General features: G+C 41.3%; 1 protein-coding gene across 1 annotated transcript in view; it reads right to left on the reverse strand.

Annotated features, from left to right (window-relative positions):
- DHX35 (DEAH-box helicase 35) overlaps positions 1-25,020 on the reverse strand; it is a 78,046-nt gene that overhangs the window by 31,970 nt on the left and 21,056 nt on the right. The window contains exons 5-13 of the mRNA XM_017511962.2: positions 21,486-21,590; positions 19,120-19,181; positions 17,915-17,984; positions 15,831-15,890; positions 8,805-8,917; positions 7,787-7,883; positions 6,745-6,903; positions 5,573-5,783; positions 1,470-1,594 (exon numbers count right to left, since the gene is read on the reverse strand). Of these exons, the coding sequence (XP_017367451.1) occupies positions 1,470-1,594; positions 5,573-5,783; positions 6,745-6,903; positions 7,787-7,883; positions 8,805-8,917; positions 15,831-15,890; positions 17,915-17,984; positions 19,120-19,181; positions 21,486-21,590 (1,002 nt within the window). The remainder of the gene's footprint in view (positions 1-1,469; positions 1,595-5,572; positions 5,784-6,744; positions 6,904-7,786; positions 7,884-8,804; positions 8,918-15,830; positions 15,891-17,914; positions 17,985-19,119; positions 19,182-21,485; positions 21,591-25,020) is intronic.

The raw sequence follows: 25,020 nt of genomic DNA on the forward strand, positions 1-25,020 counted from the left end.
GGGGTTTCACCATGTTGACCAGGATGGTCTCGATCTCTTGACCTCGTGATCCACCCGCCTCGGCCTCCCAAAGTGCTGGGATTACAGGCGTGAGCCACCGCGCCCGGCCTTATCTTTTCTTTATAATAATCTTCTACTCTATACTGATAACCAAAGGGCCCATTTTCTCTATACTTATGGTAAGTACACAGTTTTCTTCGGGACAGTTGATATTTGTATGTTCTCTTCTTTCATTCACCTAGTTTACCATGACATATGACATTAGGGACTTTTACTATCCAAAAATCCTGACCTTAGGTCACCTGATCTTAGGAGTTTGAGACCAGCCTGGGCAACGAGGCAAAACCCTCTCTCTACTAAAAATAAAAAAAATTAGCCAGGTGTGTGTGGTGGTACACACCTGTAATCCCAGCTACTCAGGAGGCTGAGACACGAGAATCACTTGAGCCCAGGAGGCAGAGGTTGCAGTGAGCCAAGATGGCACCACTGCACTCCAGCCTGGGTGACAGAGTGAGACTCTCAAAAAAAAAAAGAATAACCAAAGAAACTATAAAGGCAAAAACAGATTACTGGGAATATGTATAGAATGTAAGAAATATTATAGACAAAGAAATATTTGTAAGAAATGTTATAGACAAAGATTAACGTCTTTAATATTCAAAGGACTCGACCCTTGAAAATCACTAATAGACACAAATAGTAACAGATAAATAGCTTAACAATTCAGAAGAAATATAAACTAATGTTTTTAGACAAATCTACCTTACGAGAAATTTAAAAATAATTATAATAAAAATAATATCCTCTCTCTCTGTCTCTGGCCAATCAAATCAGCAAAACTAAAAGAAGATAACATGGAGCAATGGAAGGACCACAAGGCGGGCATTCATGCACTGCCATAGCTGACATCAGTAAAGCAATCTGGCCATGTCACAGGACCCTCAACAGGACTATGGCCCTTTGACCCAGTTATTCCACACCTAGAAATCATCTCAGGAAACAATCAGACACAAGGGTCTTCCTGCAGCTCTACTGAAACCCTCCAGGATCCCTCAGTCATGGCACTCCTGCATCTAGACCTGTACAAAGACTAGCTGTCCTGGAACTCCCCACCCCTCCTAACCTGGTGAGATCCTACTTGGGTTTCAGGTTTCACCTGGGACATGACTAACTAAGCCGGGGGCCCTTCCTCTGTCTCTCAGCATCCTGGGCACACTGCTCTGTAATGACCCACTTACTTGTCTCTATCCCCCAGCAGACAAGAACAGGAACTATTAAGAACAGGAATTGTGGCTACCTTGTCTGGCTGTTTTCCCCTATGTCCTGCACAGGGCCTGGTGCAAAGCAGACACACAACACATGACCTGAGTAGGGAAGAAAACGCAAGATGGCATGCCCTACGACAGTGTCCTGACATCCCCATGAGCTCTCTAGCCTCCCTATGGCCTCAGACAGCAGGCAGAACTTACCGACATGAAGTGGAATCTGAGGACATTGTCAATTCCTAGTGCTTTCAGCTGCAGGATGACAGGTGCCAAATTACTACGCTGCATCTCAGGAACTGTAGACTGAGGCAACTGGTCAAAGGCTTCCTCTGAGGATAGGAAATCAGAACTGTTTGGGACCAAATGTCACAATCAAATGCAATCACTATGCCAAAGGGACAACTTTTCTTCTCTATCTTGAACAAGGGGCTCTAGGGTTCTAGAAGCAGATGTGCATAATACTACGACACGAAGTTTTTTTATACTTAGGAAAGACCATTCCATTTTTAAAATGCCTTAGATAAATATAACTGAATACACCTTTATAAAACTTTATCTTTTTACTTTAAAATTCTGTTTTTTAATTTTTTTTTTTCTGTCACCAAAACATTAAATCAAACCAACAAGTATTTACTGAATCACTGTCAGTTCCCAGTTGCCACCATCTCTGTTTGAGGTAGAGTAAGTCAAGAAGGCAAGAGCTTCACATATAAGCAAAGAACAATTTCAAGATAAATCACCAAAATAGCAACCGAAATATAACAAATGACCAAATCTTATAAAGAGCAAACATTGCCCAAATCAAAGTTTTTAAATCAACAAGCCAGGTACACAATGTTGTTCCCAGAATCCAATGCTGCCCCAAACCAAAAAATGAATGTTTACATCCCCCACCAGAAAGAAAGAGTGACTTTACAAGGGGAGGAGGGGGAGCATCATACATAAGACACAGACATCCCAAGACAGGAAGGACAGAGAGGGAGGTGAAAGGGGAAGAGACTTTGGAAGAAGGCCTTTTTGTAAAAGCTAGGCAGGAAGGGTGGGGAAAAAAGAGGAAGAGATTAACTCATTTTCATGTATATTCAGAAAGCTTAAGGATTATATAGAGATTGCTCCACCCACCAAAACCTCCCACATCAGTCAACATTTTAGCTGATGCACACCCTTCTTAAACAAAACAAGGGTTGCCCAAATTCCAGTTAGATCATAAAGCTTTAGTCAACTAGAGAAAAAGAAAACAAAACAAAAGCTACCATGAAGAAATATCACTATCCCTGAAGAACTTCAAAAAGGTTTTCTTTGAGAAAATAGACAACCAATATTCTGTGGGCTGACTGATACAAATCGGGTCTAATTGGAAGGTTCTCGATGATGGGCAACAGCAGGAAGTTCCAAACAGGGTACTCCCTTTAGTTTCAAGAGCATTTGGGATACAGCTTCTTGGTAGGACAACCCCATTTTTCCAGGCAACTGCTGACCTAGAGAGAAGCAAAGTTACCACATAAGAGGACCACCCTGCTGAAAAGCTCACAGGAAGTGGGTGTTTCCTAAAAGTTCAATGACATGCAAGTTCTCCTGAGGACTCAAGTGTGTAAGGCATGGGGCCAGAAGCTGTAGGAATCGCAGACAATCCCCTTGAAAAGCTTCAGTGATATTCAGGGGCCTGAGACCTGGGCCAGAAACAGGTGACCTTGGAGGAGAAACAGGAAAAGTCCCAGGGAGTGGTCCTCCCACAGAGAACTGGAGGTTCAGGGAAGGAGAAGCTGGTTCAGGGAAGGAGGTTCAGTGGCTGGAAGAAGGCATCTGGGGAAGCTGCATGAGGGAGCTGCCACTTGAGGGAGGATTTGAAGGACAAGAAGGATCTGTTGGGCAAAGAGTAAACAGCCCAAGGAAAAGATACCAAAGTGTTTCTCTGCAGAGGGCATGTTGTGTGGTTCAGCTGGGAAGCAGTGTAGTCGTTAGTGGGAGCAGATAAGCTGAGGAAAAGTCCTAGGCGGTTTGAGAAACTGTGAACGGCCTGAGCAGGTGGCACACCTGTTCAAACCAACACTTTCTGGAGGCTCCTCTGGAAACCTACAGGCTGGACACCAACGCACTCATTGCAGTCAGGGGCCTTCCCCAGTAACGCTTCCACTAAAACTGCTCAGGCAAAGGGATTCAGTGACTTTTCACCCAAATCCACCTGTCTATGTTTAGTCCATGATTTCTTGGCACATGAGATAATGCTGGCCTCTTTAAAAGCAAATTGAGCCCCTTAAAAGTTATAGAATTACATATAACCCTGTAATAGCCAAACAAATTAAAAACATGTACTCAAGTACATAGACATGCATGTTCATAGCAGCACTATTCACAATAGCCAAAAGGCAAAGACAGCCCAAATGTCCAACAACTAATGAATGAATAAACAAAGTGTGGTTTATCTACACAACTGAATATTAGTAATAAAAAGGAATGAAGTACATGCTACAATGTAGATAAACCTTGAAAACGTTATGCTAAGTAAAAGAAACCAGACATAAAAGGTCACATATTGTATGATACTTTATATGAAATATCCAAAAGAGAGAAATCCATTGAGAAGAACACAGTCTGGTACTTCCAGGGGCGGGCAGCCAGGAAGAATGGGGAGAAACTGCTTAAGGCATAAGGGAATTTACTCTGGAGTGACTGAAATGTTCTGAAACCAGATGGAGGTGCTGGTCACACAACATTGTGAATAAACTGTTCACTTTAATTTGATTAATTTTGTGTTATGTAAATTTCACCTCAATAAATTATTTTTTGAAGAGAAAATGTCTTGAAACCTTCTCCTCTGCATGTGAGAAGATGCCTTTCAGTCCTGGCTCTCCCTTTTCCATTCTAGGTCTTCCTTCTTAGCATCTTCAGTGGTTGCCCTTGGCCTCTGGCCCTGGGTTCTGCCTATTCCCTCCTTTCCATGAATGCTCCAAACCCACTTCCCTCCCTCCAAGTATGTGTACATTCTACTCCCTCTGCCTGGTGTGCTGAAATTGAATATCCCCAATCACCTCTTCACCTAGATAAGGACTGTACTGCCAGTAAGATCAGGCTCAAACACCACCCTGGTTGTGAAGGGCTCCTCAAGTCCCCAGAAGGATAACACCAGCTGCGGGGAGAAGGCATCTAAGGCACCTTCATGAGGGAACTGCCATTTGAGAGAGGATTTGAAAGCTAAGGAGGATCTGCTGGGCAGAGAAAAAAGTTCACGGAAAAGCCTCTGCTCTCTGCTTCCAAGGTTCCCGATTCTTTATAGCTCCCTATCATACAATAATTTGCTGATCTGTTTTGAGGTCTATCTCCACCACCAGACTGTCGGCCACTGTGGCCCCTGACCATGGTTACTAGCTCCAGATCTCCAGGCTCTGGCACCATGGCCAGCAGGCAGCAGGTTCTCTGCAAACATCTGCTAAAAGAAAGATCAACATCAAAGACTGAACAAGGACAATGATAACCAGAAAGGAAAAGAAGAGATAAATGGCAGAGCTAAAACCCCTGGACCTTCCTCAGGGGTAGCTAAACAGAAAGAAACGAAACAAAACAAAATAAAAAACGCTGGGCCTGGTTAAGTGAATGCAGATGGATACTGGACAGAGAAGGGAATTAACAAGAACTTGGAAATTGAGTCTAGACAACTGGGGAAAATCTCAGCAGCATTCCCCACGAAAGAGAAGTGCAGAGAGAGAAAGAGCAGCTCTTGGTCCATCACTGTCTGTAGGTAAGGCTGTCTTCAAGCTGGAAGAAAGATCCAGAAGGGCTGAGACAGTATCAAAATTTCATTCTGTTCCCTCAGAGCCTAGCATGACACACAGCACAGAGCAGGAGTTTACCAACTATTTGCTTTCTATGAATGAGTCTTAGAACAGACCTTCCATTTTCTTAGCAAAGATGCTCTGAACCAGAAGTAAAAGTGGAATCCAATGTGAGACTCTGCAAGACTCAGGGATCTTGGAATACAAAAACAGCACATTAAGTCAAGAAACAAAGGCAAGAAAGACAGGATCCAGGACACACAGCCCATGCCCTAGGGGCACATGGCTACACAGGCCTGCACCCAGATGTTAGGTTAGAACAGGATGGCAAATAGGCACTCACTCACTGGCCAAAGTAGAAGCAAAGAAACACCATATTTAGAGTGAGGAAGGCAGTGGGGGTCAGATTACACAGGACCTTGTAAGGAAGTCCTGTATTTTACAAGTTCTACCATTAGGGGTAAACATTTGCTATGCTCTCTGATGCCAAGGCTGACTACGAGAAAGTCAAAAACCCTTAGGGAAAGCCACACTAACCTGTATAAAGGCGATAACATTTTCCCGAGCGACTACGACCACCACGTCCTGCTCGCTGGTTGGCTGATGCCTGGGAGACTGGCACCACCACCAAGCATTCGATAGCTGTCCTGGGATTGTAGGCTCGGAGTTTCACAAAGCCACAGTCGATCACATACACAATGCCACTGATTGTGATAGAGGTTTCTGCCACATTGGTGGCCACTATCACCTAAGTCCCCCACAGAAAGAAGAATAAAAGTCATTTTATTCTTTTGCTTTTAACAAACTCCTAAAAATCCTAAAATATTTAACACTTCCAACCACCCATCTGAAAGTTATTTATGTTTTACAGCTGCAAAAACTGAGATTTGAGGTTAAAGTCAGTCATCCCAGGGCACATAGTAGCTCAGGGGCAGAATCCAGGTCTCCTGATTGGCTGGCTGTAATTAATGTTCAATGGGGCAGAGTCAAGTTGCTCCATCCCAATAGTCCAGAGGCTGGGCACCCTCTTCCAAGTAGTCTGAAATTGGGAGTGGATCCTCAGACCACCCCTCACTTGCTCTATTCTCTGCCACCTGTTGATAAATAGCTACTACAGGAAAAGCTGTCCTCAGGCTGGTTCTGTGCAGCCCTCATCTAATGGAAGGAAAAACCAGAGTCAGGCCCCAGGGGACCATTAACAGTAGGCAGACTGGCTGCCTCCCAGCTCCTTCAAACCAATGCTTTCCACCACACCCTTCACCACGCTAACTTCAAGGCTAAACATTTTTAAGCCACACCTTGAATTAACTGATTTAAACTTGGCCCTTTAAAATAGGCAAGCTGACACTTAAAACAAATTATTTAGAAACCACGTGTACTTTCTATTGCTCCTTACTGACCTCAATCCCCCAAACAGTCTCTTACGCCAAAGCAAGCCTGTGTCGTGGGAAATATTAGGAAGGCGGAAGAGAAGAAAAGAGAAGTCACCTGCTCTGCTAACTACTGTCAGAGTGACCCTTCAGTGGGGCAGGTTTAGAAATCTTCACAACATATTATTTATTGAGTGCTTTGAGATCTACTACACAGAAATATGGACCTAGAGCCCTGAAAGAAATCCTGTGTTTAGAAAGTTTCAGAACAAGTTACAAAGGAGCACCACTATGGTTATAGACGGCTGCCGGCACTCTTGGTCATCAGAATAGTCTCACCTTTCTGACACTGCGTGACACCCTTTCAAACACTTTCATTTGCTCAAAGGAAGGCAGTCCTGCGTACATGGGGAGTACTCGGAGGTGTCTCTTCATCCCAGTGCGAGCTAGTGCTCGAGCCTGCTCGATGAGCATGGACACCACAGTTTCTACCTCTTCCTAAAGAATCGAACCAGGAACCAAAGAAACTGAGATCAATTTAAAGCATGCCATTTTATCATACTGAAAGAAAATAAAAGTTGGGATCTGGATTTTAATTCTGATCAGATTCAAGAATTTCAGTGCCATCAACTTCTACTCTGGGATGGTACTTAATTAAATGCTAATGAACAATGATGACAATGGGTGAAATTTTGCAACTATAATATTAGTTACTAAAACCTCTATATGATCTGCAATGAATGGAAGAGTTCCCAATAAATAAAAACAATGACTATTTTACCCAGCATACATACACGGTGTCAAACAAGCATCTCATGCATACGGACAAGTTGCAGCATATAAAATCACTATACGCTTTCTCCAAAAAAGATTACTGAACCATGGAAAGTGTTTGGCAGTGGAAAAGATGACAGTTGGAGGACAGGTCTGGATGGTGCTGCCACCTTGAGCGAGCAGGTGGGTCTGTTTAGTTGTTTTTCCAGTAATGTGGCCACTTATCACCTCCAGGATGAGCTGTAAAGGTGTCACTGGAAAGAGGTACACAGCAGCTACACGCGTGCAGGACCATGGACCTAATGTAGTATCCAATTCTGGCAAACAAAATAGCCCTAACTCAATTACCTAGTTGATTTTGGAACCAGCTAATACATTTAAAATACATTTATTTACCCTCTGCAGACAGAACAGGCAGGAGCTAACGAATCCCTGACAATCCAGTTGGTAGATGAATGACACCGAATCAAACAATTTTTTACACAATTATGGAACCACAAAATACAACAAAACATGAAATAAATGGCTGAGTAAAGTAACAAGGCTCTGTATTAATTTTGGTGCTGTCTTAACATGTCTGTTCATCAGGGAGGTACAATGGCATTACCTGGCCAGTAAGAAATGCTAAAATGTCTCCGTCTCCCTCTGTCTGGTGAATTTTCACCACAGTTTCCACAGTTGACTTGATATAATCTGGAACAGGACTGAAAAGACAAATGGGATGAATTCATCACTAGAATATGCTCGGTAATACAGATCAATTACCCTAATAATCTGGCAGCAAAGCTCATGAAAGTTAGTTTGGGCCTGCCCAACAGGTAATTAGTACATGGATAAATAAAATAAATATTCATTTTTTTCAAATCTAATATTCAAGAATAATCCATAATTATATGTCAACTATGATTTGTAGCTTTATTTGCAAAGAAATAAAATGACATACCCATACAAATAGATGTGCTATCTTCAGCATGCGAAGATGTTGGACCAATGAAAATTGGGAGTTGTGGTTCCAGTGCTGAAGCCCACGCTCTTCCCAGCCCATTTTCCCTCCTAATCAATAGCAGCGTCTATGGGTTAGCTGGATGGCCCTGACAGATGTGCTCTCCAACAAAACGATTCAGAAATCAAGCACAACTCTGGATTTATCAGTCCCTGGAACCGGCTCCTGGTCTTTGTCCAGTGACTAACGCAGGAATTAGGATGGTACCTTCTTTGTCCAAGTGGGCTACTCCCCAAAATGTCAACCAGGCCTTCTTACTAGGGATGTAGGGAACTGAGAATCAAATGATTCAAATCACCAATACTGTCCCTGCTGACAGGCAGCCTTGTAAACCCCAGCTCTGAAAACCATCAAGCTTCCTTCCCTAAAATCTTTCACCACCTTTGCTTTCTGGCTGACCTACTGGCCACAGACTCATGGAAACCTACACGTCAGTGTGAAGAGTTTAAACTAAATTCAGCAGTGATATGAAGCAGGGTAAGACCATTCTAGATCAATGACAGGGGACACAAAACATGCACCTCCCCATCCTTTAGAGTTGTGAGCAAATGCAGTTCTGACATTGTACATCAGAGGCCAAGTTTTCTAATTGCCGTCATCAAGAATTCAAGCATCATCAAACCTTTGTAGATAAAAGATATCCACTGGAAATGTTCGTCCTTCCACTGTAAGGATCACACATGTATCTCTTGCTGGGTCACTGGTTTCATTTTGATTAAAGAAATCCCGGAATTTCTAAAAAGAAAAAAAAATTAATTCTTCATTTCTCTTAGAAAAAAAGGTTCATAGTGATTTATGGAAAGGAAAAAAAAATAATCTAAAACTGGCTAAAGACAGGTGAGTAGCAAGGATTACATATATGCAATAGAGATTATGGATTGCAAAATAAATTTTTTAAAATCACATTTTTCTAACTGTAATTGCGGGGAATCACATTTCAATGACAGACTCTTCACTAAAGTTTCAATAAAAATAATAAAGGTTAGATTTCAAAACTGCATTCAGTATAGCATCTGAGTTAACATGTAGCTATAGTATTATTTATTCCTATCCTCTGTATTTCATTTAACCAAAAATTAGATCAAAAGGTGTGATTCAAGTTCAGTAGTTTAGATCATGTTGGTGGGAAACTCTATCTGGAAAACATAGATATGATCATACAAGTTATCAATTTATAAGGCAACTTCCTTCTGTGAACAGTAGGTGTGTTTCTGGCCTATTACTGGTTTTAGGCCACTTGATGGCAAGGATAGTCTTCTCCAACTTTACACATCCTCCAGGAGTGAGTGCAAGGTTTCCTATCGGGTAGGCCATTTATCATGTACTTTCCCAACACTCCCGCAGTACCCTGTTGGGAGAAGTGACTCTTGGCAGTTTCTCCCAAACATGTGCCCACGTCCTACTTGTGCACCACTTGCAGCCCACAGGAGACCTGTCTTGAGGGGTCTGGCCAATGATGGGGAAAGGAAACACCACCAAAGGTCCTCTCTTGGGGAATGTGACCCTAAAGCACAAAGAGAAGCTGAGACTGAGAAGAGCTAAGTGACCATGCAGGCAGGCAAGTGAGCACCAGATGGGAAGCAGATGGTGCCCACTGCAGAGGGGGGTTGGATATCCCATTGGGTGGGGTGCTCCGTTATTTGAATCTGGGTTCCCTTTCCATTCCCCAGCTATACTCATTTCCCTGAGGCCTGGCTACGTAACTACAAGGCCTGTCTTTATTTCCCTATGTACCTTTAGAAAACATGCCCATCCTGCTCCGGGAAACCCAGGCGCCCAGGAGCTGTGCTAATGAACGGCATCAAATTCTAAGTGAAGGGGCTCCGAGGGGTACTTCTAAAATAGCAAACTAGATTTAACTATAAAATACAGGTATGTTATACGTTAATCTCAAAATTAAGAAGAGTAAGCACAGACATAAAAGTGCCGCATGCCAACAAAACTATGTTGTGCTATGCAGAATTTCACCCAGCACCTCTGTTCACTTTCTTTTGGGTAAATTCCCTTCAAGTCGCTTAAGCCATCCTACATCCCTATGACATGCAGGGCACAGGTACACTAGAAGCGACACAGACACAATTGGGAACAGACACCCCACGCCCCCAAAGAGTAAACAGTCCACAGAAGGCAGATGTGCAAAGAACTGATCCTAAAATAAACCTTGAGGCTGACTGATACTGTGGCCAGGAAAGAGCTGCAGATTATGGTCTGAGAGAATGAAAGGTCAGGAACTACTGGCTTTCAGGGAGGGCTTCATGGAAGCAGCAGTATCCCTTGCCTGCACTGTAAAGGCTAAGGAGGATTATTACCGGCTGGGAAGAGAGAAACATCCCTTCACAGAACGATAGCACAGTGTGGACCAAAATTTAAAGGGGTCCCTAAGGGAGGACAGAGCCAAGGTCTAGGGCGGGCCTGCCTAGTGATCCTTTGAGTCAGCCCTCTCATCTGCAAAACGGACAGACTGCCATCCACCCTGCAAGGTTGCTGTGAGGTTCAAATAAAGTGTGTGGGACAGCCGTGACACACGTCTAGCCTAGAATGGCACTCAATAAGTGATGTTAGCCATAACTCGGAAGGAACCCAAGTGCTCAGGTACACTGGTACTTTATTCGATGGGCAAGACAAGGGCAGTGAGGATGGGCATGATATTATCAGACCTGTGAGCTGGATCACGGACTCCAGGAAACATTCTGGAGAAAGGCAGAGGAGATAAGAGATTAGAGGCAAACAAACTAATTAATGAAGCTATCATAATAATGCAGGAGAGACAAAGTGTGAACCTGAGCAAAGCATTTCAGAGATACAACTGGTGGCAACTGACAATCAGTGAGTGTGTGTGCACACACGTGCATATTGGAAAGAAGGCTGGAATGACTTCTTACTCAACTGGGGATAAAAACTTCTTAAAGCAATGGAGGTCTTGGCCTGAATGACTATGATCATGAAAAAGAGACAGAGAGAGAATCCGAGACTCACAAGTTTATGAGTTTAAGAGGTCCGTGGCTAGCAAGCTGCTAGACAGCTAAGGCTGGTTGGTGTGCAGGCACACAGTCAGGACTGCCACAAGCACGAAGGCTCAGCTGAACCAGGGGCCATTGGGGTGTGCAGCCTTGAGGGGGAAGAGCAGACACAGAAGGGGCCCAAGAAGAGGCCAACAAGGAGGTGGGAGAGGGGAGCTGGTAGGGCTCCAGGAACTGTGGAAGGAGGAGGAAGACTTTACCAAAGGGCTTGGACAGGGGTGAATGTTACCAAAAAGGCAAGCAGAACAAGGAAGATGATGCCCTGATAATTTTATTGGAGTGGATGCCTAAACCGTTAAGGAATATGTGGTACTGAAAAGTAAAGATAGGGAGTTACTCTTTCAAGGATTAAGACTCAGCGTTTACTGAAAAGGCATAAGACCTTGAAGATCTTTATTTCGAAATACAAAATACATTTTTAAAAAGTAAATAAATATAGTACCAACAAGGCAGGAATCTTGAGGCAGAATCAAGGAACAGGAAGGGGAAAATGAGTTCAACACATCCAGAAAAGAAGAGTCTGAGTCAGGTTAGAAAGAGGTGGAGTCGGCTGGGTACAGTGGCTCACGCCTAAAATCCCAGCACTTTGGGAGCCTGAGGTAGGAGGATCACAAGGTCAGGAGTTTAAGACCAGCCTGGCCAATATGGTGAAACCCCATCTCTACTAAAAAAATACAAAAATTAGCTGGGTGTGGTGGTGGTCGCCTGTAATCCCAGCTACTCAGGAGATTGAGGGGGGAGAATCACTTGAACCCAGGAGATGGAGTTTGCAGTGACTCAAGATCACGCTACTGTACTCTAGCCTGGGCAACAGAGTGAGACTCTTATCTAAAAAAAAAAGAAAAAAAAAAAACAGAGGTGGGGTCACACTGACATAGAGACACAGTAAGAAGCATACGTCATATAAAGCCAGGGGACAGTCTATGAAATGGAATGTAAATGACACCATCTGCAGGGTTGTCTTCTATGGTAGCTGCTCCTTCCTGACCCACTGGAGTGGCCGCCAAGCAGCCATGTCTACCGAACACGCCCATCCCTTGGCCAACAGCCCTTGGCCCATGTAGACTGGTCCAGGGTGGGGACCTGACCCCAGCTGATCCTAAGTTCCTTCTCTAAGAACCTGGAAAGAGAAACTAGTCTCTCTTCAAATAGCTGACTTATAACAAAAAAACTATGGGAGCTACCAGCAACCATATTTTCTGCTATGTGGTTGGACACAAATAAAAGCAAATCAGTATCATAATATCATGTGATACACGATCAATAAATACTTTATACCCAGCCATGTTATATAATTGCTCATTTAATGGGGTTTACATTAAGAAAGCAGCTAAAGCAATCAAAGCCGCTACTTGAGCAGTCCCATCAAGCTCTGCTGGACTCTGCCTCCCAGCTGCAGCCACTGCTGCCTTCGTCTGCAGGCTGGGCCACCCCAGTCCCTCAGAGAAACCACAGCAGGTGGCCTAGCAGCAGGCCGAGCTCTAGGAAGTTTGAAATTAGTCTGTCACCCAGAGACCCAGATGCTGGGGGGCAGGGGACGAGTTCTGGACTCACCTGGGCCTCTAGATCAAAATGTTCCCTAAGCCACACCCAACCCCACTGCCACTCCCACATGGTCCTCCTCGTTCTTACCCTTTTTCACTCACTCATATCCTCTTTCTTTCACTCACATACAAACTCACAACCCATGCCCCACACATGTCCCTCACACATGGATCCACAACACACACAGGGATGACTCACACACACAGATCCCCCATTCAAAGGTACACAGAAACCACTGTTCACCTCACACAGAAGGCACTGGCTTAGCAGTGAAGACAGAAAAAAGGAATGGCCCAGCTCACCAAGAGTCCAGTATGTCCCGAACCACAGCAGAGCAAGCCATGACAGAGTTCCTACATGCTGCCTTCTGCTTACAAAACTGCTTCCAGAAAGTCATCTATATCAACTACCATAGACAGAACTGAAAGAAGCTATTCTTTTCATCTCTGTGGCACACCAAGACAATAAAAGGCAACTGTAAGCAATTAATAAGTATTAGTTAACAATGAATCTGGCTGGGTGTGGTGGCTCATGCCTGTAAATCGAGGCAGGAGGATTCCCTGAAGTCAGGAGTTCAAGGCCAGCCTGACCAACATGGTGAAACCCCATCTCTACTAAAAATACAAAAACTAGCTGGGCATGGTGGCTCATGCCCATAGTCCCAGCTACTCAGGAGGCTGACAAGAATCACTTGAACCTGGAAAGCAGAGGTTGCAGTGAGCTGAGATCACACCACTGCACTCCAGCCTGGGCAACAGGCTGGTATGACTCAGTCTCAAAAATAAATAAATAAATAAATAAAATCTAAGAAAAGTCTTGGACATTATAGTTTTCAACACAATGAAAACTGGAATAATTTTTAATTTAATAATTTTTAAGAGGGAGGGGGTGAGGGTGAAAAAGATCCAGAGATGTTCCGTGTAATGTGGCCATAGGAGAGCTAACTAGAGGTGAAGTCAGCCCTAGCTCACAAAAGAACGTGCCAGTAGATACCATGGGTGAGGGAGATGACAATTAAATACAGCAACAGGGAGCTTTAACCCAAAAGTTACCCTGGGCAGACCTAAGACAACAGACTCCTACAGCCTGTGAAAAGGTCTGATAAACCAGTCCGGGAACACATTGGACATGTACCTTCGCCATGCTGAACTTTCTCTCTCTCCACGTTGTTCTATATCCCAGAAGCCACAGGGAAACTAGGAGCCAGGAGCCAGGGGCCACATCTCACCTGGATTACAGAACTGGCCTCCTTACTGGCAACTCCAAATCTACTCTTGTCTCATATACACAGAACTCAGAATGATCTTTCTAGAGCCCAGACATGATGAAATCACTGCCCTCTCTCACATGCTCCCATGGCTCCCAGCCAGATACAGAATGGAGTTCATCCTCCCTCACTGAGCTTCTAAGGCCTTCTATCATCTGGCCCTTGCCAACCTCTCCATTTCAATTTTCTATTGCTTCCTATTCAATCAAATTCATTCAACCCAAGTGCGTACTCCATGCCAGACACTGTTTTAGGTGGAAGGGATAAAATAATACAGTCAAAGTCCTGATCTTCATGGAGCTTATATTTTAGTGACAGGAGACACACAATAAACAATGGATATAATGTTAAGTGGTGATGGGTAAGTGATAAACAGAAAAAAATAATCAGAGTAAGGGAATAAAGAGCAACTGGGATGTGTTACAGATAGGGTCTCTCTAAAGAGCTAATAAATGCTCAAAACTGGAATGAAATTAGGAGAGAATCTTGTCCAGGAGAGACCAGGAGAGAACCTTGTCCAGGAGAAGAATGGTCTAGAAAGATGATTCCTCCAGAGCAGAAGCATGCTTGGGTTATTTTGAAGAACAGCAAGGGGAACAGCAAGGGGGCCAGTGGGGCTGGAATGTAGGGAGCATCAGGGAAAGTGGAAGAAGATAAAGTCAGAGAGGGAGCTCGGGCATAACTCACCCATGATGGCCTGGCAGGCAAGATAAGACATAAAGCTCTGTTAACACACGGTCATGTCCTGTGACTCCACCTACGCTTAGGGTGTCCTTCCCCACCTTTACGCATCTAGGAAACTGCTGTCCATCTTTCAAGCATAGCTGGGAAGTCACCAGATCTATGAAAGTTTCTGGGTACCCCCCAGCAGGCTGGAGAGAAGGGCTCCCTCCTTGGCTGCCTCAGTACTTTGAACACGCTGAACTGCAAACATCTATTTCTGTGTCTGTTTCCCTCAAAATCAAGAAGCGTATGAATCACCTGTAACTAGCACGGTGTTTAGCATGTATATATAGCAAGTGGTCAAAAATACATGTTGAGTGGAGCTGCTATTTAAACTAAAATATTAGTCATCAAGAGAGAAAAATAATGTAAACTTAGCCATAAGAAATTTTAACATGGAAATTACATATATACAGAAGAAACTTTTTTTTTTTTTTGAGATGGAGTTTCGGTCTTATTGCTTAGGCTGGAGTCCAATGGAGCAATCTCGGCTCACTGCAACCTTTACCTCCCACGTTCAAGTGATTCTCCTGCCTCAGCCTCCCAAGTAGCTGGGATTACAGGCATGTGCCACCACCATGCCCAGCTAATTTTGTATTTTTAGTAGAGACAGGGTTTCACCATGTTGGCCAGGCTGGTCTCAAACTCCTAACCTCAAGTGATCCACCCACCTCAGCCTCTCAAAGTGCTGGGATTACAGGTGTGAGCCACAGTGCCCGGCCCTGGAGAAACTTCAATTGCACAGATAAATCTAAACATATACAGTATAATCATAAATAAACAAATTCAATAAATACAGGCTCATACTGAAAAAATGATAAAAAGAAGATCCCCACTTAGGTGTGGAGAAAGACAGTAGGTAGATAAATAAGACACGTAGGTAATTATGAACTCAATTAATTGCAGGCTAATTTCCACCCACAAGCTGAAAAGAAGTATCCTCTGATTATATGAAATCTAGGACATCAGATGATCCCATTAAGAAGGTAGGCCATTTTGTCAAAAATAGGCTCTTGCTAGAGGTAACTTCCCAAGGATATATAGGATAAAAGTGTTTGTGAGGAGAGGAGAAAACCGGAGGAAAGGCTCTTACCTCCGCATCCAGAGTGGCTGAAGCCACAATCAATCGAAGATCCCCTCTCTTTTTCTGAATCTAAAGAAGAAGACATTAGGAAATAATGATAATAGTGTAATACTTACGGATGAAATAATTTGATATCTGAAATGTATTTTCAAAATAATTCAGTATGTCTTTTTTTTTTTTTTTTTTGCCTGAGGAGGAGGTAGGGGAGCTTACAGACGAAAGGACTGACTACAAATTAATAATTGTCAAAGGTAAAGGGGGGAGGGGCATTACACTATTCTTTCTAATTTTGTAAATGTATGGAATTTTCAAAGTAAAAGTATTTTTAATTATAAAAACCATAGAGAGGCTTTAAGACCCAAATTTGAATTTACTGACAATAAAATCATTTTTTCCTGATACCTAGGTCTCAAGATGGTTTGAATTTATGTATGAAAAAGTATTTTTACAGCAAATAAACAATAAATGATAACACCAAGACAGAAATATGGCCAAGAAAAGACAAAAGATATTAAGTTACTCAAAGAAATGGATAATCAACAGGCATAGGAAAGGTAATCAAATGAGCTATAGCTAAGATATATAATGAAATTTTTTTCTCCCCATCTATCCCACCAGCAAGGATTTTTTTTTTAAGGCTAAAACTCAGTGTTGGCAAAGATTCAGTGAAATTGGCCCTCTTATTATATATACTGTTCTTGAAAAAGATAAAAATGTGGTGGCATAATTCCCCCAAAGTATCAAAAAGTCTAAATCTTAGGCCATGGAATAAAATAATAATGAAAATAATAACAACTAATACAGACTAACATACGTGCTGGCCAAGAGGCCCTGCATATAGGTACACAGTGTGCCCGCTGTGCAAGGTGCCTGGCTGAGGGGGCTAGGGGCATCAGCAATCCAGCCCACTTGCCTCCTACCTAGCTCCGGACATCCTGCCAGAGGGGACATCTTTTTCTAATTTGCACAAAATTAGATCACGGTCTAGCTGTTACACTATGCCAGGCACCCACCTAAAAGCTTTTTGCTATCTTACTTAAGCTCCATAGCAAATCATAATATACAGCACCTATGTCTAATAGAACTCTCTTCAGTGATGAAGATTTTCCTTATTTGTACTGTCCAATGCATAAGCCACTAGCCACCTGTGGCTATAGAGCTCTTGAAAAATAGCCAATGTGACTGAGAACCTGAATTATTTTTACTTTTTTCTATTTCAATTAACTTATATCTTAATAGCCACAGGTGGCTCGTGGCTACCATAGAATAAAGTGTACCAGCACAGTTACAGAGACTACTATTATCCCCATTTTAGAGATAAGTAAACCCAACAAAGTCAGAATTTGAACCCAGGCAGTCTGACTCAACACCTACGCTCTTAATCACCCTGTTCTACCACTTCTTTCTAGACTCTAATTGGGAATCCGTCCAAAGAAAATAATCAGAAAATATGGGAAGGGAGGAGAAAGTGGAGGTAAGATTGAAACAAGATCAGCTGTGAGTTGTAATTGTTGACGCCAGGTGATGGGTACATGGGGTCATTACACACTTCTTTGGGATATGTTTCAATAATAATAAAATATTAATAAAAAATTAAAGAAAATAAACAGAAATTCTGCAGATTTAATTATAAGGGTACTTGTTGCAACAGTATTTATAATATTTAAAATCTGCAAGCCGTACAAATTGCTAACAGTAGGGGAAGTTAAATACTTTATGACAGAGATGTGATTAAACAGCCATTAAAAATAATATCTTTAGAGAATATTTAATGAGACAGGGAAATATTTTAATGTAATGTTAAGGGAAAATCCAAGATACAAATTAGTACATAAAATTCAATCAATCCCTAGTATGCCAAAACAGATCCAAGTACACACACACACACACACACACACACACACACACACAGAAAAGAGAAGAAAACATACCAATATTCTACCACTGCTTTTCTCTGAATGGGTGGTAGGATTATGGATGATTTTAATTTTCTTCCTTGGTATTGTGTTGTATTTTCCAAGTTGCTACAATAACTTTTATAATCAGGCAGCAAAATAAACACAAAAAATAAAAATCTGGCTGTGAAGTCATACCTTTTTTAGCAAGCCAATGGCAATGTCAGTGTATAAGGTCCTCTCATGGGCTTCGTCCAGCATGATGACACTAAGAAGTAAAGAGAAGCTTTCAGTGGGCCTCTAAAAAAACCACACATCATCTCATTTAGACCATCAAAGAGCTTCTGGGTATTTAGTCCTCAAACATTCACTTTGCATCAAAACAGAAGTCACTCTTCTTTGACAATGAGGCAATTCTTAGGTTAATAAAAATGGTGACATTAACATATCTGAATTTTTAAAATAGTGTACTATTGTTATCTTTAAGTGTTTTACCATCCACACTGAATTCCAACAGAATTTACTATCTGATTTTAAATGAAAACATAACCTATAACCCCACAGAGCTCATAAAAATCAGAACAGGCCAGGCACAGTGACTCACTTGTGTAATCCCAGCACTTTGGGAGGCCGAGGAGGGCGGATCATCCTGCCCAACATGGTGAAACCCTGTCTCTACTAAAAATACAGAATCAGCTGGACATGGTAGAACACGCCTGTAGTCCCAACTACTCAGGAGGCTGAGGCAGGAGAATTGCTTGAACCCAGGAGGCAGAGGTTGCACTGAGCCAAGATCTTGCCACTGCACTCCAGTCAAGCGACAGAGCGAGATTCTATCTCAGAAAAAAAAAAAAAAAAAGACAAAAAATCAGAACAAAACCCAACCACCTAAAGACTGTTAAGCCATAACAACAGTCAGAGAGGTAGATGACCATGGTTGTGATGCACATGTGCCAGGGGGTCAAATATGACACCCTCCTTGAGAATATAAGAGCCTGGGTGGGACAGCTTTAATGCTGTGAGTGACAGGACAGATATACAAGGAGAAGGAAAGTGATAAAAAAAAAATTATTTGGACTCTGTATATTACAGTCAACATGGGCCAGCTGGTTCTCTGTAATCACCAACAATCCTGGAGTGTGACAGAGGCAAAATAAAAAAGACAAGTCACCAGACTATTTAAGTAATGACAGGAATTTTAAGTGCCCATTTTTGACTGTCTGTAAAGGGCCATATTACTTAAATTCTGAGAAGAAGACCCAGGGTTCCAACAGCCAAGGTCAAGAGAAAAGCTTTGGGGCAGCTGAACACAGAAGTGAATCCCAGCTACGAACACACCTGCTTCCCCATCTTCCTGTGGACTTTGGAAACTAGGAAAGCTATCATAAGAAAAACACATTTACCTATATTTTGTTAATAATGGATCAACCATCATTTCCCTCACCAGCATTCCATCAGTAAGAAACTAAAAAATAAAAACACAAAGCTTTAGAAACAATTCACTTACATTATACATTAATGATATTTTTTAAGTTCAAGTGCAACCTCTTTGCCAGCATGTGTACAAGTAAATTCCCGTAAAGGACTATGGGAAAATGCCCCCATATTTTCATTATCAAGCAATGAAATTGTTCACAAAAGACTTTAAACACAGAGTTGTCAGCTGGAGTTGCAAATCTTTTAGCAGAATTTCACTTGCATTTATTATGAGACTATTAGCTAAGCCCCATTTCCTCTGGGCTTGTACCACCAGTACTATCGATGAAGAGGCAGTGAAGACAAACTGGTGTCTGCCCAAAGAAACACCCTAAGACTAAGATAATTGCTCTTCAAATGTCCCAAAGACTGCAGACTGCAGTTCTTGAGGTTATTAACTTAAACTCCAATTAATATTATTTTACAGGATCTAGACAGGATCATGGTTAAGAACATGGGCTATGGTGTCAGACTGCTGGGAGTTCAGATCCTGGCTCTATCTCTTACTAGCTGTGTGAACCTTGGGCAAGTTACTTATCTTCTCTGTCCTTGATTGCTCATTTGTAAAATGCAAAAATGTAATTGCAAGTTACTTATCTTCTCTGTCCCTGATTGCTCATTTGTAAACTGAGGTAATCAAAGTATTTACCTCACCAAGTTATTGTGAAAAATAAATGAGATAGTATAGTAGTTCCTTGGTTATCCTTGGGGGGCTGATTCCAGAAACCTCCCATTCACACCAAAATCTGCAGATGCTCAAGTCCATTATATAAAATGGCATAGTGTTTGCATATAACCTATGCATATCCTCTATGCATATATGATAACCTTTACTTATATAATAACCTATGCATATCCTCTCATATACTTTAAATCATCTCTGAATTACTCAGAATGCCTAAAACAATGAAAATATTATATAGTTGTTACGCTGTATTGTTTTATTAATTTACATTATTTTTATTTTTGTTTTTTAGTATTAGCAATTCAAGATTGGTTGAATCCACAGATGCAGAACCTGCAGAATACAGAGGACTGACTGTACATGTAAAGCATTTAGCATCGGACCAAGCACACAGTAATGTTCAAGAAAACTCAGCTAATATTGTTTAAGATTAATGGATGTTTATAAAATGCTTCGGTAACAGTCTTCTTAACCTACTGAATTTGTTTTTAGGTTAAGCCATCTCCCTTGCATGGTGTATCTTAGTGTTTTTACTTTTTTTGTTTTAAGTGTGGGATGCATTCCCATATTGTTCTTGGACCCAGTACTAGCTGCCACATACATACACAAGAGTGAAAGTGAGTACTTGCCACCAACAACGAAGCACCAGTCAAGAACTGAGCACCTTGGAATTATGACCAAATGGAATATAAAAGGTTTTTACAGAAGGCTCAAAGGCTTTTATGGTTATGCGATCCACTGAAAATTAGCTAGTTCAAATATATCTGATGGTACAGAAAAATATTCCCTTCACCTAGCAAGACAAATGTAACAAAATACAGTAACTTGGAAAATAAGGTACATATTTTATAAATCACTGCATTGTTCATTCAGCTCATCTGATTATTTTCAATTTTCCTCTGTTGCAAATTAAAAGGTAACTGAGATTCTAATAACCAATTTTCATTTCATCAGATTATTTTCATTCACTGTTTTATTGCACTGTCTGATTAGACTTTGATTCCAGCACGGTGGTAGGTGGTAGACACCCTATTGAGTTGATTATACTCTGATTACTATTGATGCTAATTATTTCAATATTAGTAACTAGGCCAAAGAACACATATATAAAATTCATTTTCATATGAAAATGCAAAAGTACTAATTAGTGAAAACAACATTCATGAATTCTACACTTCATCAGCTTATACTATGTGGTCTCTATTTTTAAGTCTTTTACAGGCTTGTTTCTATATTTCGATAGCTATTTGAGTCACTGAAAATACAATAAAATACACATAAGAAAAGACAGCTTTGAGTCCTGGTCCTATCACTGATTGGCATATAATATCAAGCAAGTCATTCAACCTTCCAAGCCCTTAACCTCTTCGTCTGTAGAACCAAGGACTAAACCTTATTTCCAAGCTCCTTTCTGGGATAAGATTCCAGGACTCTTTGAAAATCCTCTGTGTCTCCCAGCTGACTAAAGTCCCTGAATGTCAAGTAATTTCCTACACTTTCTGCCATGGTATCAATGTCCTGTACAGCAGCAAAGACTACACATTTTTAATTCTCCCAAAATAACCTTCTTCCTTATTTACACTAGGAAAAGCAGCTTAAGCACTTTACCTTAATTCTCGTGGCCAGCTGATCGGTGCAGTCATCAAAGCGGATGCAGTAGCCCACCTCGTGGCCCAGCACTGCACCCCTTTCTTCAGCTACTCTCCCTGCAACCTTTGGGAAGAAAGATCATGCTGAAAATAGAGACATAGAAATTACTGCACAGAGCACATACTATGGAAAATCTAAAGGTCATTTATATTCTAAATAGTATGTGAATACAATGAAAAATAAAAAGAGGCAAGTTACTAGAGAACAAGCATAATAACTTTTGCAATTTATGATTATTATTATTATTATTTTGAGACAGAGTCTCACTCTGTCACCCAGGATGGAGTGCAGTGGCACAATCTTGGCGCACTGCAACCTCCACCTCTCAGGTTCAAACAATTCTCCTGCCTCAGCCTCCCAAGTAGCTGGGATTACAGGTAAGTGCCACCAGGCCCAATTAATTTTTGTATTTTTAGTGGAGACGGGGTTTTGTCATGTTGGCCAGGCTGGTCTCAAACTCCTGACCTCAAGCTATTCACCTGCCTCAGCCTCTCAAAGTGCTAGGATTACAGATGTGAGCCACCACGCCCACCCAATTATTAACTTATACATCTCACTTCATTCTATAATGGTCTTGGGGCAACTTATAAGAACATTCATAATGAAAAGCAAAATCACATAAAAATGTTACAGGTCAAGATCCAAAAAATTACAGAAAAAAGTTCAAAACATCAAAGCCAATGAGAAAATGTTAAACATAGATGTGCCAAAGTTACTTCAGTTGAGCCACAAATTCAGCTCTGAATTTGGTGGCCAAAGCAAAAAGGAAAGTAAAAGAAATGAGATTCACCCTGCTCCTAAAGAAAGAGCACACCAACCAGGGACAACTTTCCATCTCCACACCCGAAAATAAAGCCCATCCCCCTGGACCATGAAGGCAGAACAGGAATTACCACATTCAAAAGTGGGCCCGTTTCATTTTCTCCTTGAAAGCAAAGTTTCAAGAGTGAGATACCTGAAACAGTTCACAAATGTGTCCCAGCTGCCAAAGCCACTGAGGGGGAAATACAGACAAGAACTCAGGTTTAAAATAAAGGGGGCAGATGAGTGAATGAGAAGATTAATTAAAAAAAAAAATCCAAGGTAACATAATAAAGTGAAAGTAAAAGACAAAATATTTAGTACATTATGAAGACTGTAAACTAAAGACAGATTTTTCACCTGTCAAAATACAACAACAAAAAAAAGTGAGGGAAAGAAAGAGAAAAATGAATCCAATGGCAAGATCTCCACTTTCCCCTAGAAGGCTATTCCAAAGTTAACTTACTAACAGAAAATATTTAAAATAATGAATAAGCATGAAAGTGGAAGATCAATAACGCATATCATTTAGTTTAATTTAAAAGAAAATAGGACCAGACACTGGCTCACACTTATAATCCCAGCACTTGAGAGGCTGAGGCAGGTCAGGAGTTCAAGACCAGCCTGCCCAACATGGTAAAACCCCGTCTCTACTAAAAATACAAAAAGTTAGTTGGGCATGGTGGCATGCACCTGTAATCCCAGCTACTCGCAGGAGACTGAGGCAGGAGAATCACTTAAACCCAGGAGGTGGAGGTTGCAGTGAGCCAAGATCACGCCACTACACTCCAGCCTGGGTGACACAGAGAGACTCCATCTTAAAAAAAAAAGAAAAAAAGAAAAAAGAAAAAAGTTTAGTATCCACCACATAAACTACCTAACTGAAAAGAAACAAAGGGAAGCAATATTAATAGAGGCTTCTCAGGGACCCAGCACACCAATCACCACGGAAGGAAGGAGTTCAGTCTCCCTCTTTCACAGGTAAGGCAACCTTCCCAGCACCCACGCAGTTCCCAAGGTGCTGACTTTATAACATTGCTGACACAGGAGGTGTCCTCAGGCAGAGCTAACTGCTCCAGCCTTTCCACCCCAGCAGCCCCAGGCTCAGGAGGGCAGAGGCCCCCGCACTCAGCTTCTGAGCCAGGCAACACCCAGGCGTTTCCTGTCCATCAGTGTTTAAGACATTGAAGAGCAGATGAAGATCAGAAGCAGCTCTGCCTGGTGACTTGAAATTACAGAATGGGGAGGCCAAAACCAAATCAATCATTCAGCAGCTGCTCTATATCATGCAGGCTTTCAAAACATCTTATGAAACCAGAAAGTTATCCTACACTGCTGTATCTCTGGAGGTTGTATTTCCCAATGACCAGCATTTCACCAAGACAGATTTGTTACTGTTATTGTTCCAATTTCAACTCTACATGGTATTATATTATAAATCTCAGAATATGGTACAGATAATGTGTGCACAGAGATACCAGAAACTTACAGGGAAAATAGGCTTGCAAGGATGAGCACACATAAATATATACACCTACTATGTACCCAAAAAAATTTTAAGTTAAAAAAAAGAATGAGCATAAACAAATCTCAGTAAAAATATAATCATTTAATGGCTCTATAAGGCAAAAGCCAAACCTGTTTACTCTTATTCCTTCACTATTTGAATACATTTGCTATAAAAAGTATGTATTTTTATTTTCAAGCTCTATTTTTTAATTTTTATTATTTATACTCACACAAGATTATATTCTATTGGCTTTTTAATAGATTTTTATCTCAATCACTTTAGTTCTGCTCCCAATAACCTCATCAACTAGACTAGACAAATACTATCTTTTTGAAAGACCAAAAGGAAAGGGAAGTAAAAAATATTAAAAAAAAAAAAAAAAAATCACTGAGCACCTACCACTAGCAAGTGCTGTGCTCTAAGCTTTCACAAATTTGTATCTCATTAAAGATACACACAGCCCATGAGGTAGGCAAGACACTCTTGTATTTACAAATGACGAAACTGAAATAAGACAGGTGTTAGACCTTATTCTGAATCACGGGTCAGGGAGGACATGGTCTTGAAGTCAAACCCAGACCATGTAAGTTCAACAAGCATACTCATTACTAACTGCATCTCACAGAGACCAAGCAACAGCTTATGCAGTCTGTTTTTAAGTTCTGAGATTGTTTTCAGATTTTAATCTGCACATAAAGTACTTTCTGAGATGTAGCATTTCGAACCTGACAGCCCTATTAACATTACATGCTCTTTGCTCTTTCAAGAGAAAGCTGTGGTTTCATGTAAGCTATCCATGGTTACAAATTTGGAGTTAAAATGCAAACTGATTAAGAGTTGAGATTCCAAACCACAAACAGGAAAAAATGCTCTAATTTTTAGGTAACTGAGTTATATTTCAGTGACAAAAAATGTTAACTCTAGCATTGCAATTTAGTTTCCAAACTGTTATCACTATTTTCATACAAAAACACAACAACACACACACAACTTGTAAAATTGTATTACTTCTTAATTAAACACTATTAGAAAGTGAACATTGGGCAAAATAATGACATAATAATTAAAACTTGGTACAGAACAAAAATAACTTGGGGAAATAGAATTAATTTCTTGTCCAGGTAATGATGGCAAACTAAAGGCCCTACTTCCTTTTCTTAAAGTTTTTTTTTTTTTTTTTTT

This window comes from Cebus imitator, unplaced genomic scaffold (assembly GCF_001604975.1).
Source record: "Cebus imitator isolate Cc_AM_T3 unplaced genomic scaffold, Cebus_imitator-1.0 Scaffold18, whole genome shotgun sequence".
Classification (NCBI taxonomy): Eukaryota; Metazoa; Chordata; class Mammalia; order Primates; family Cebidae; genus Cebus; species Cebus imitator.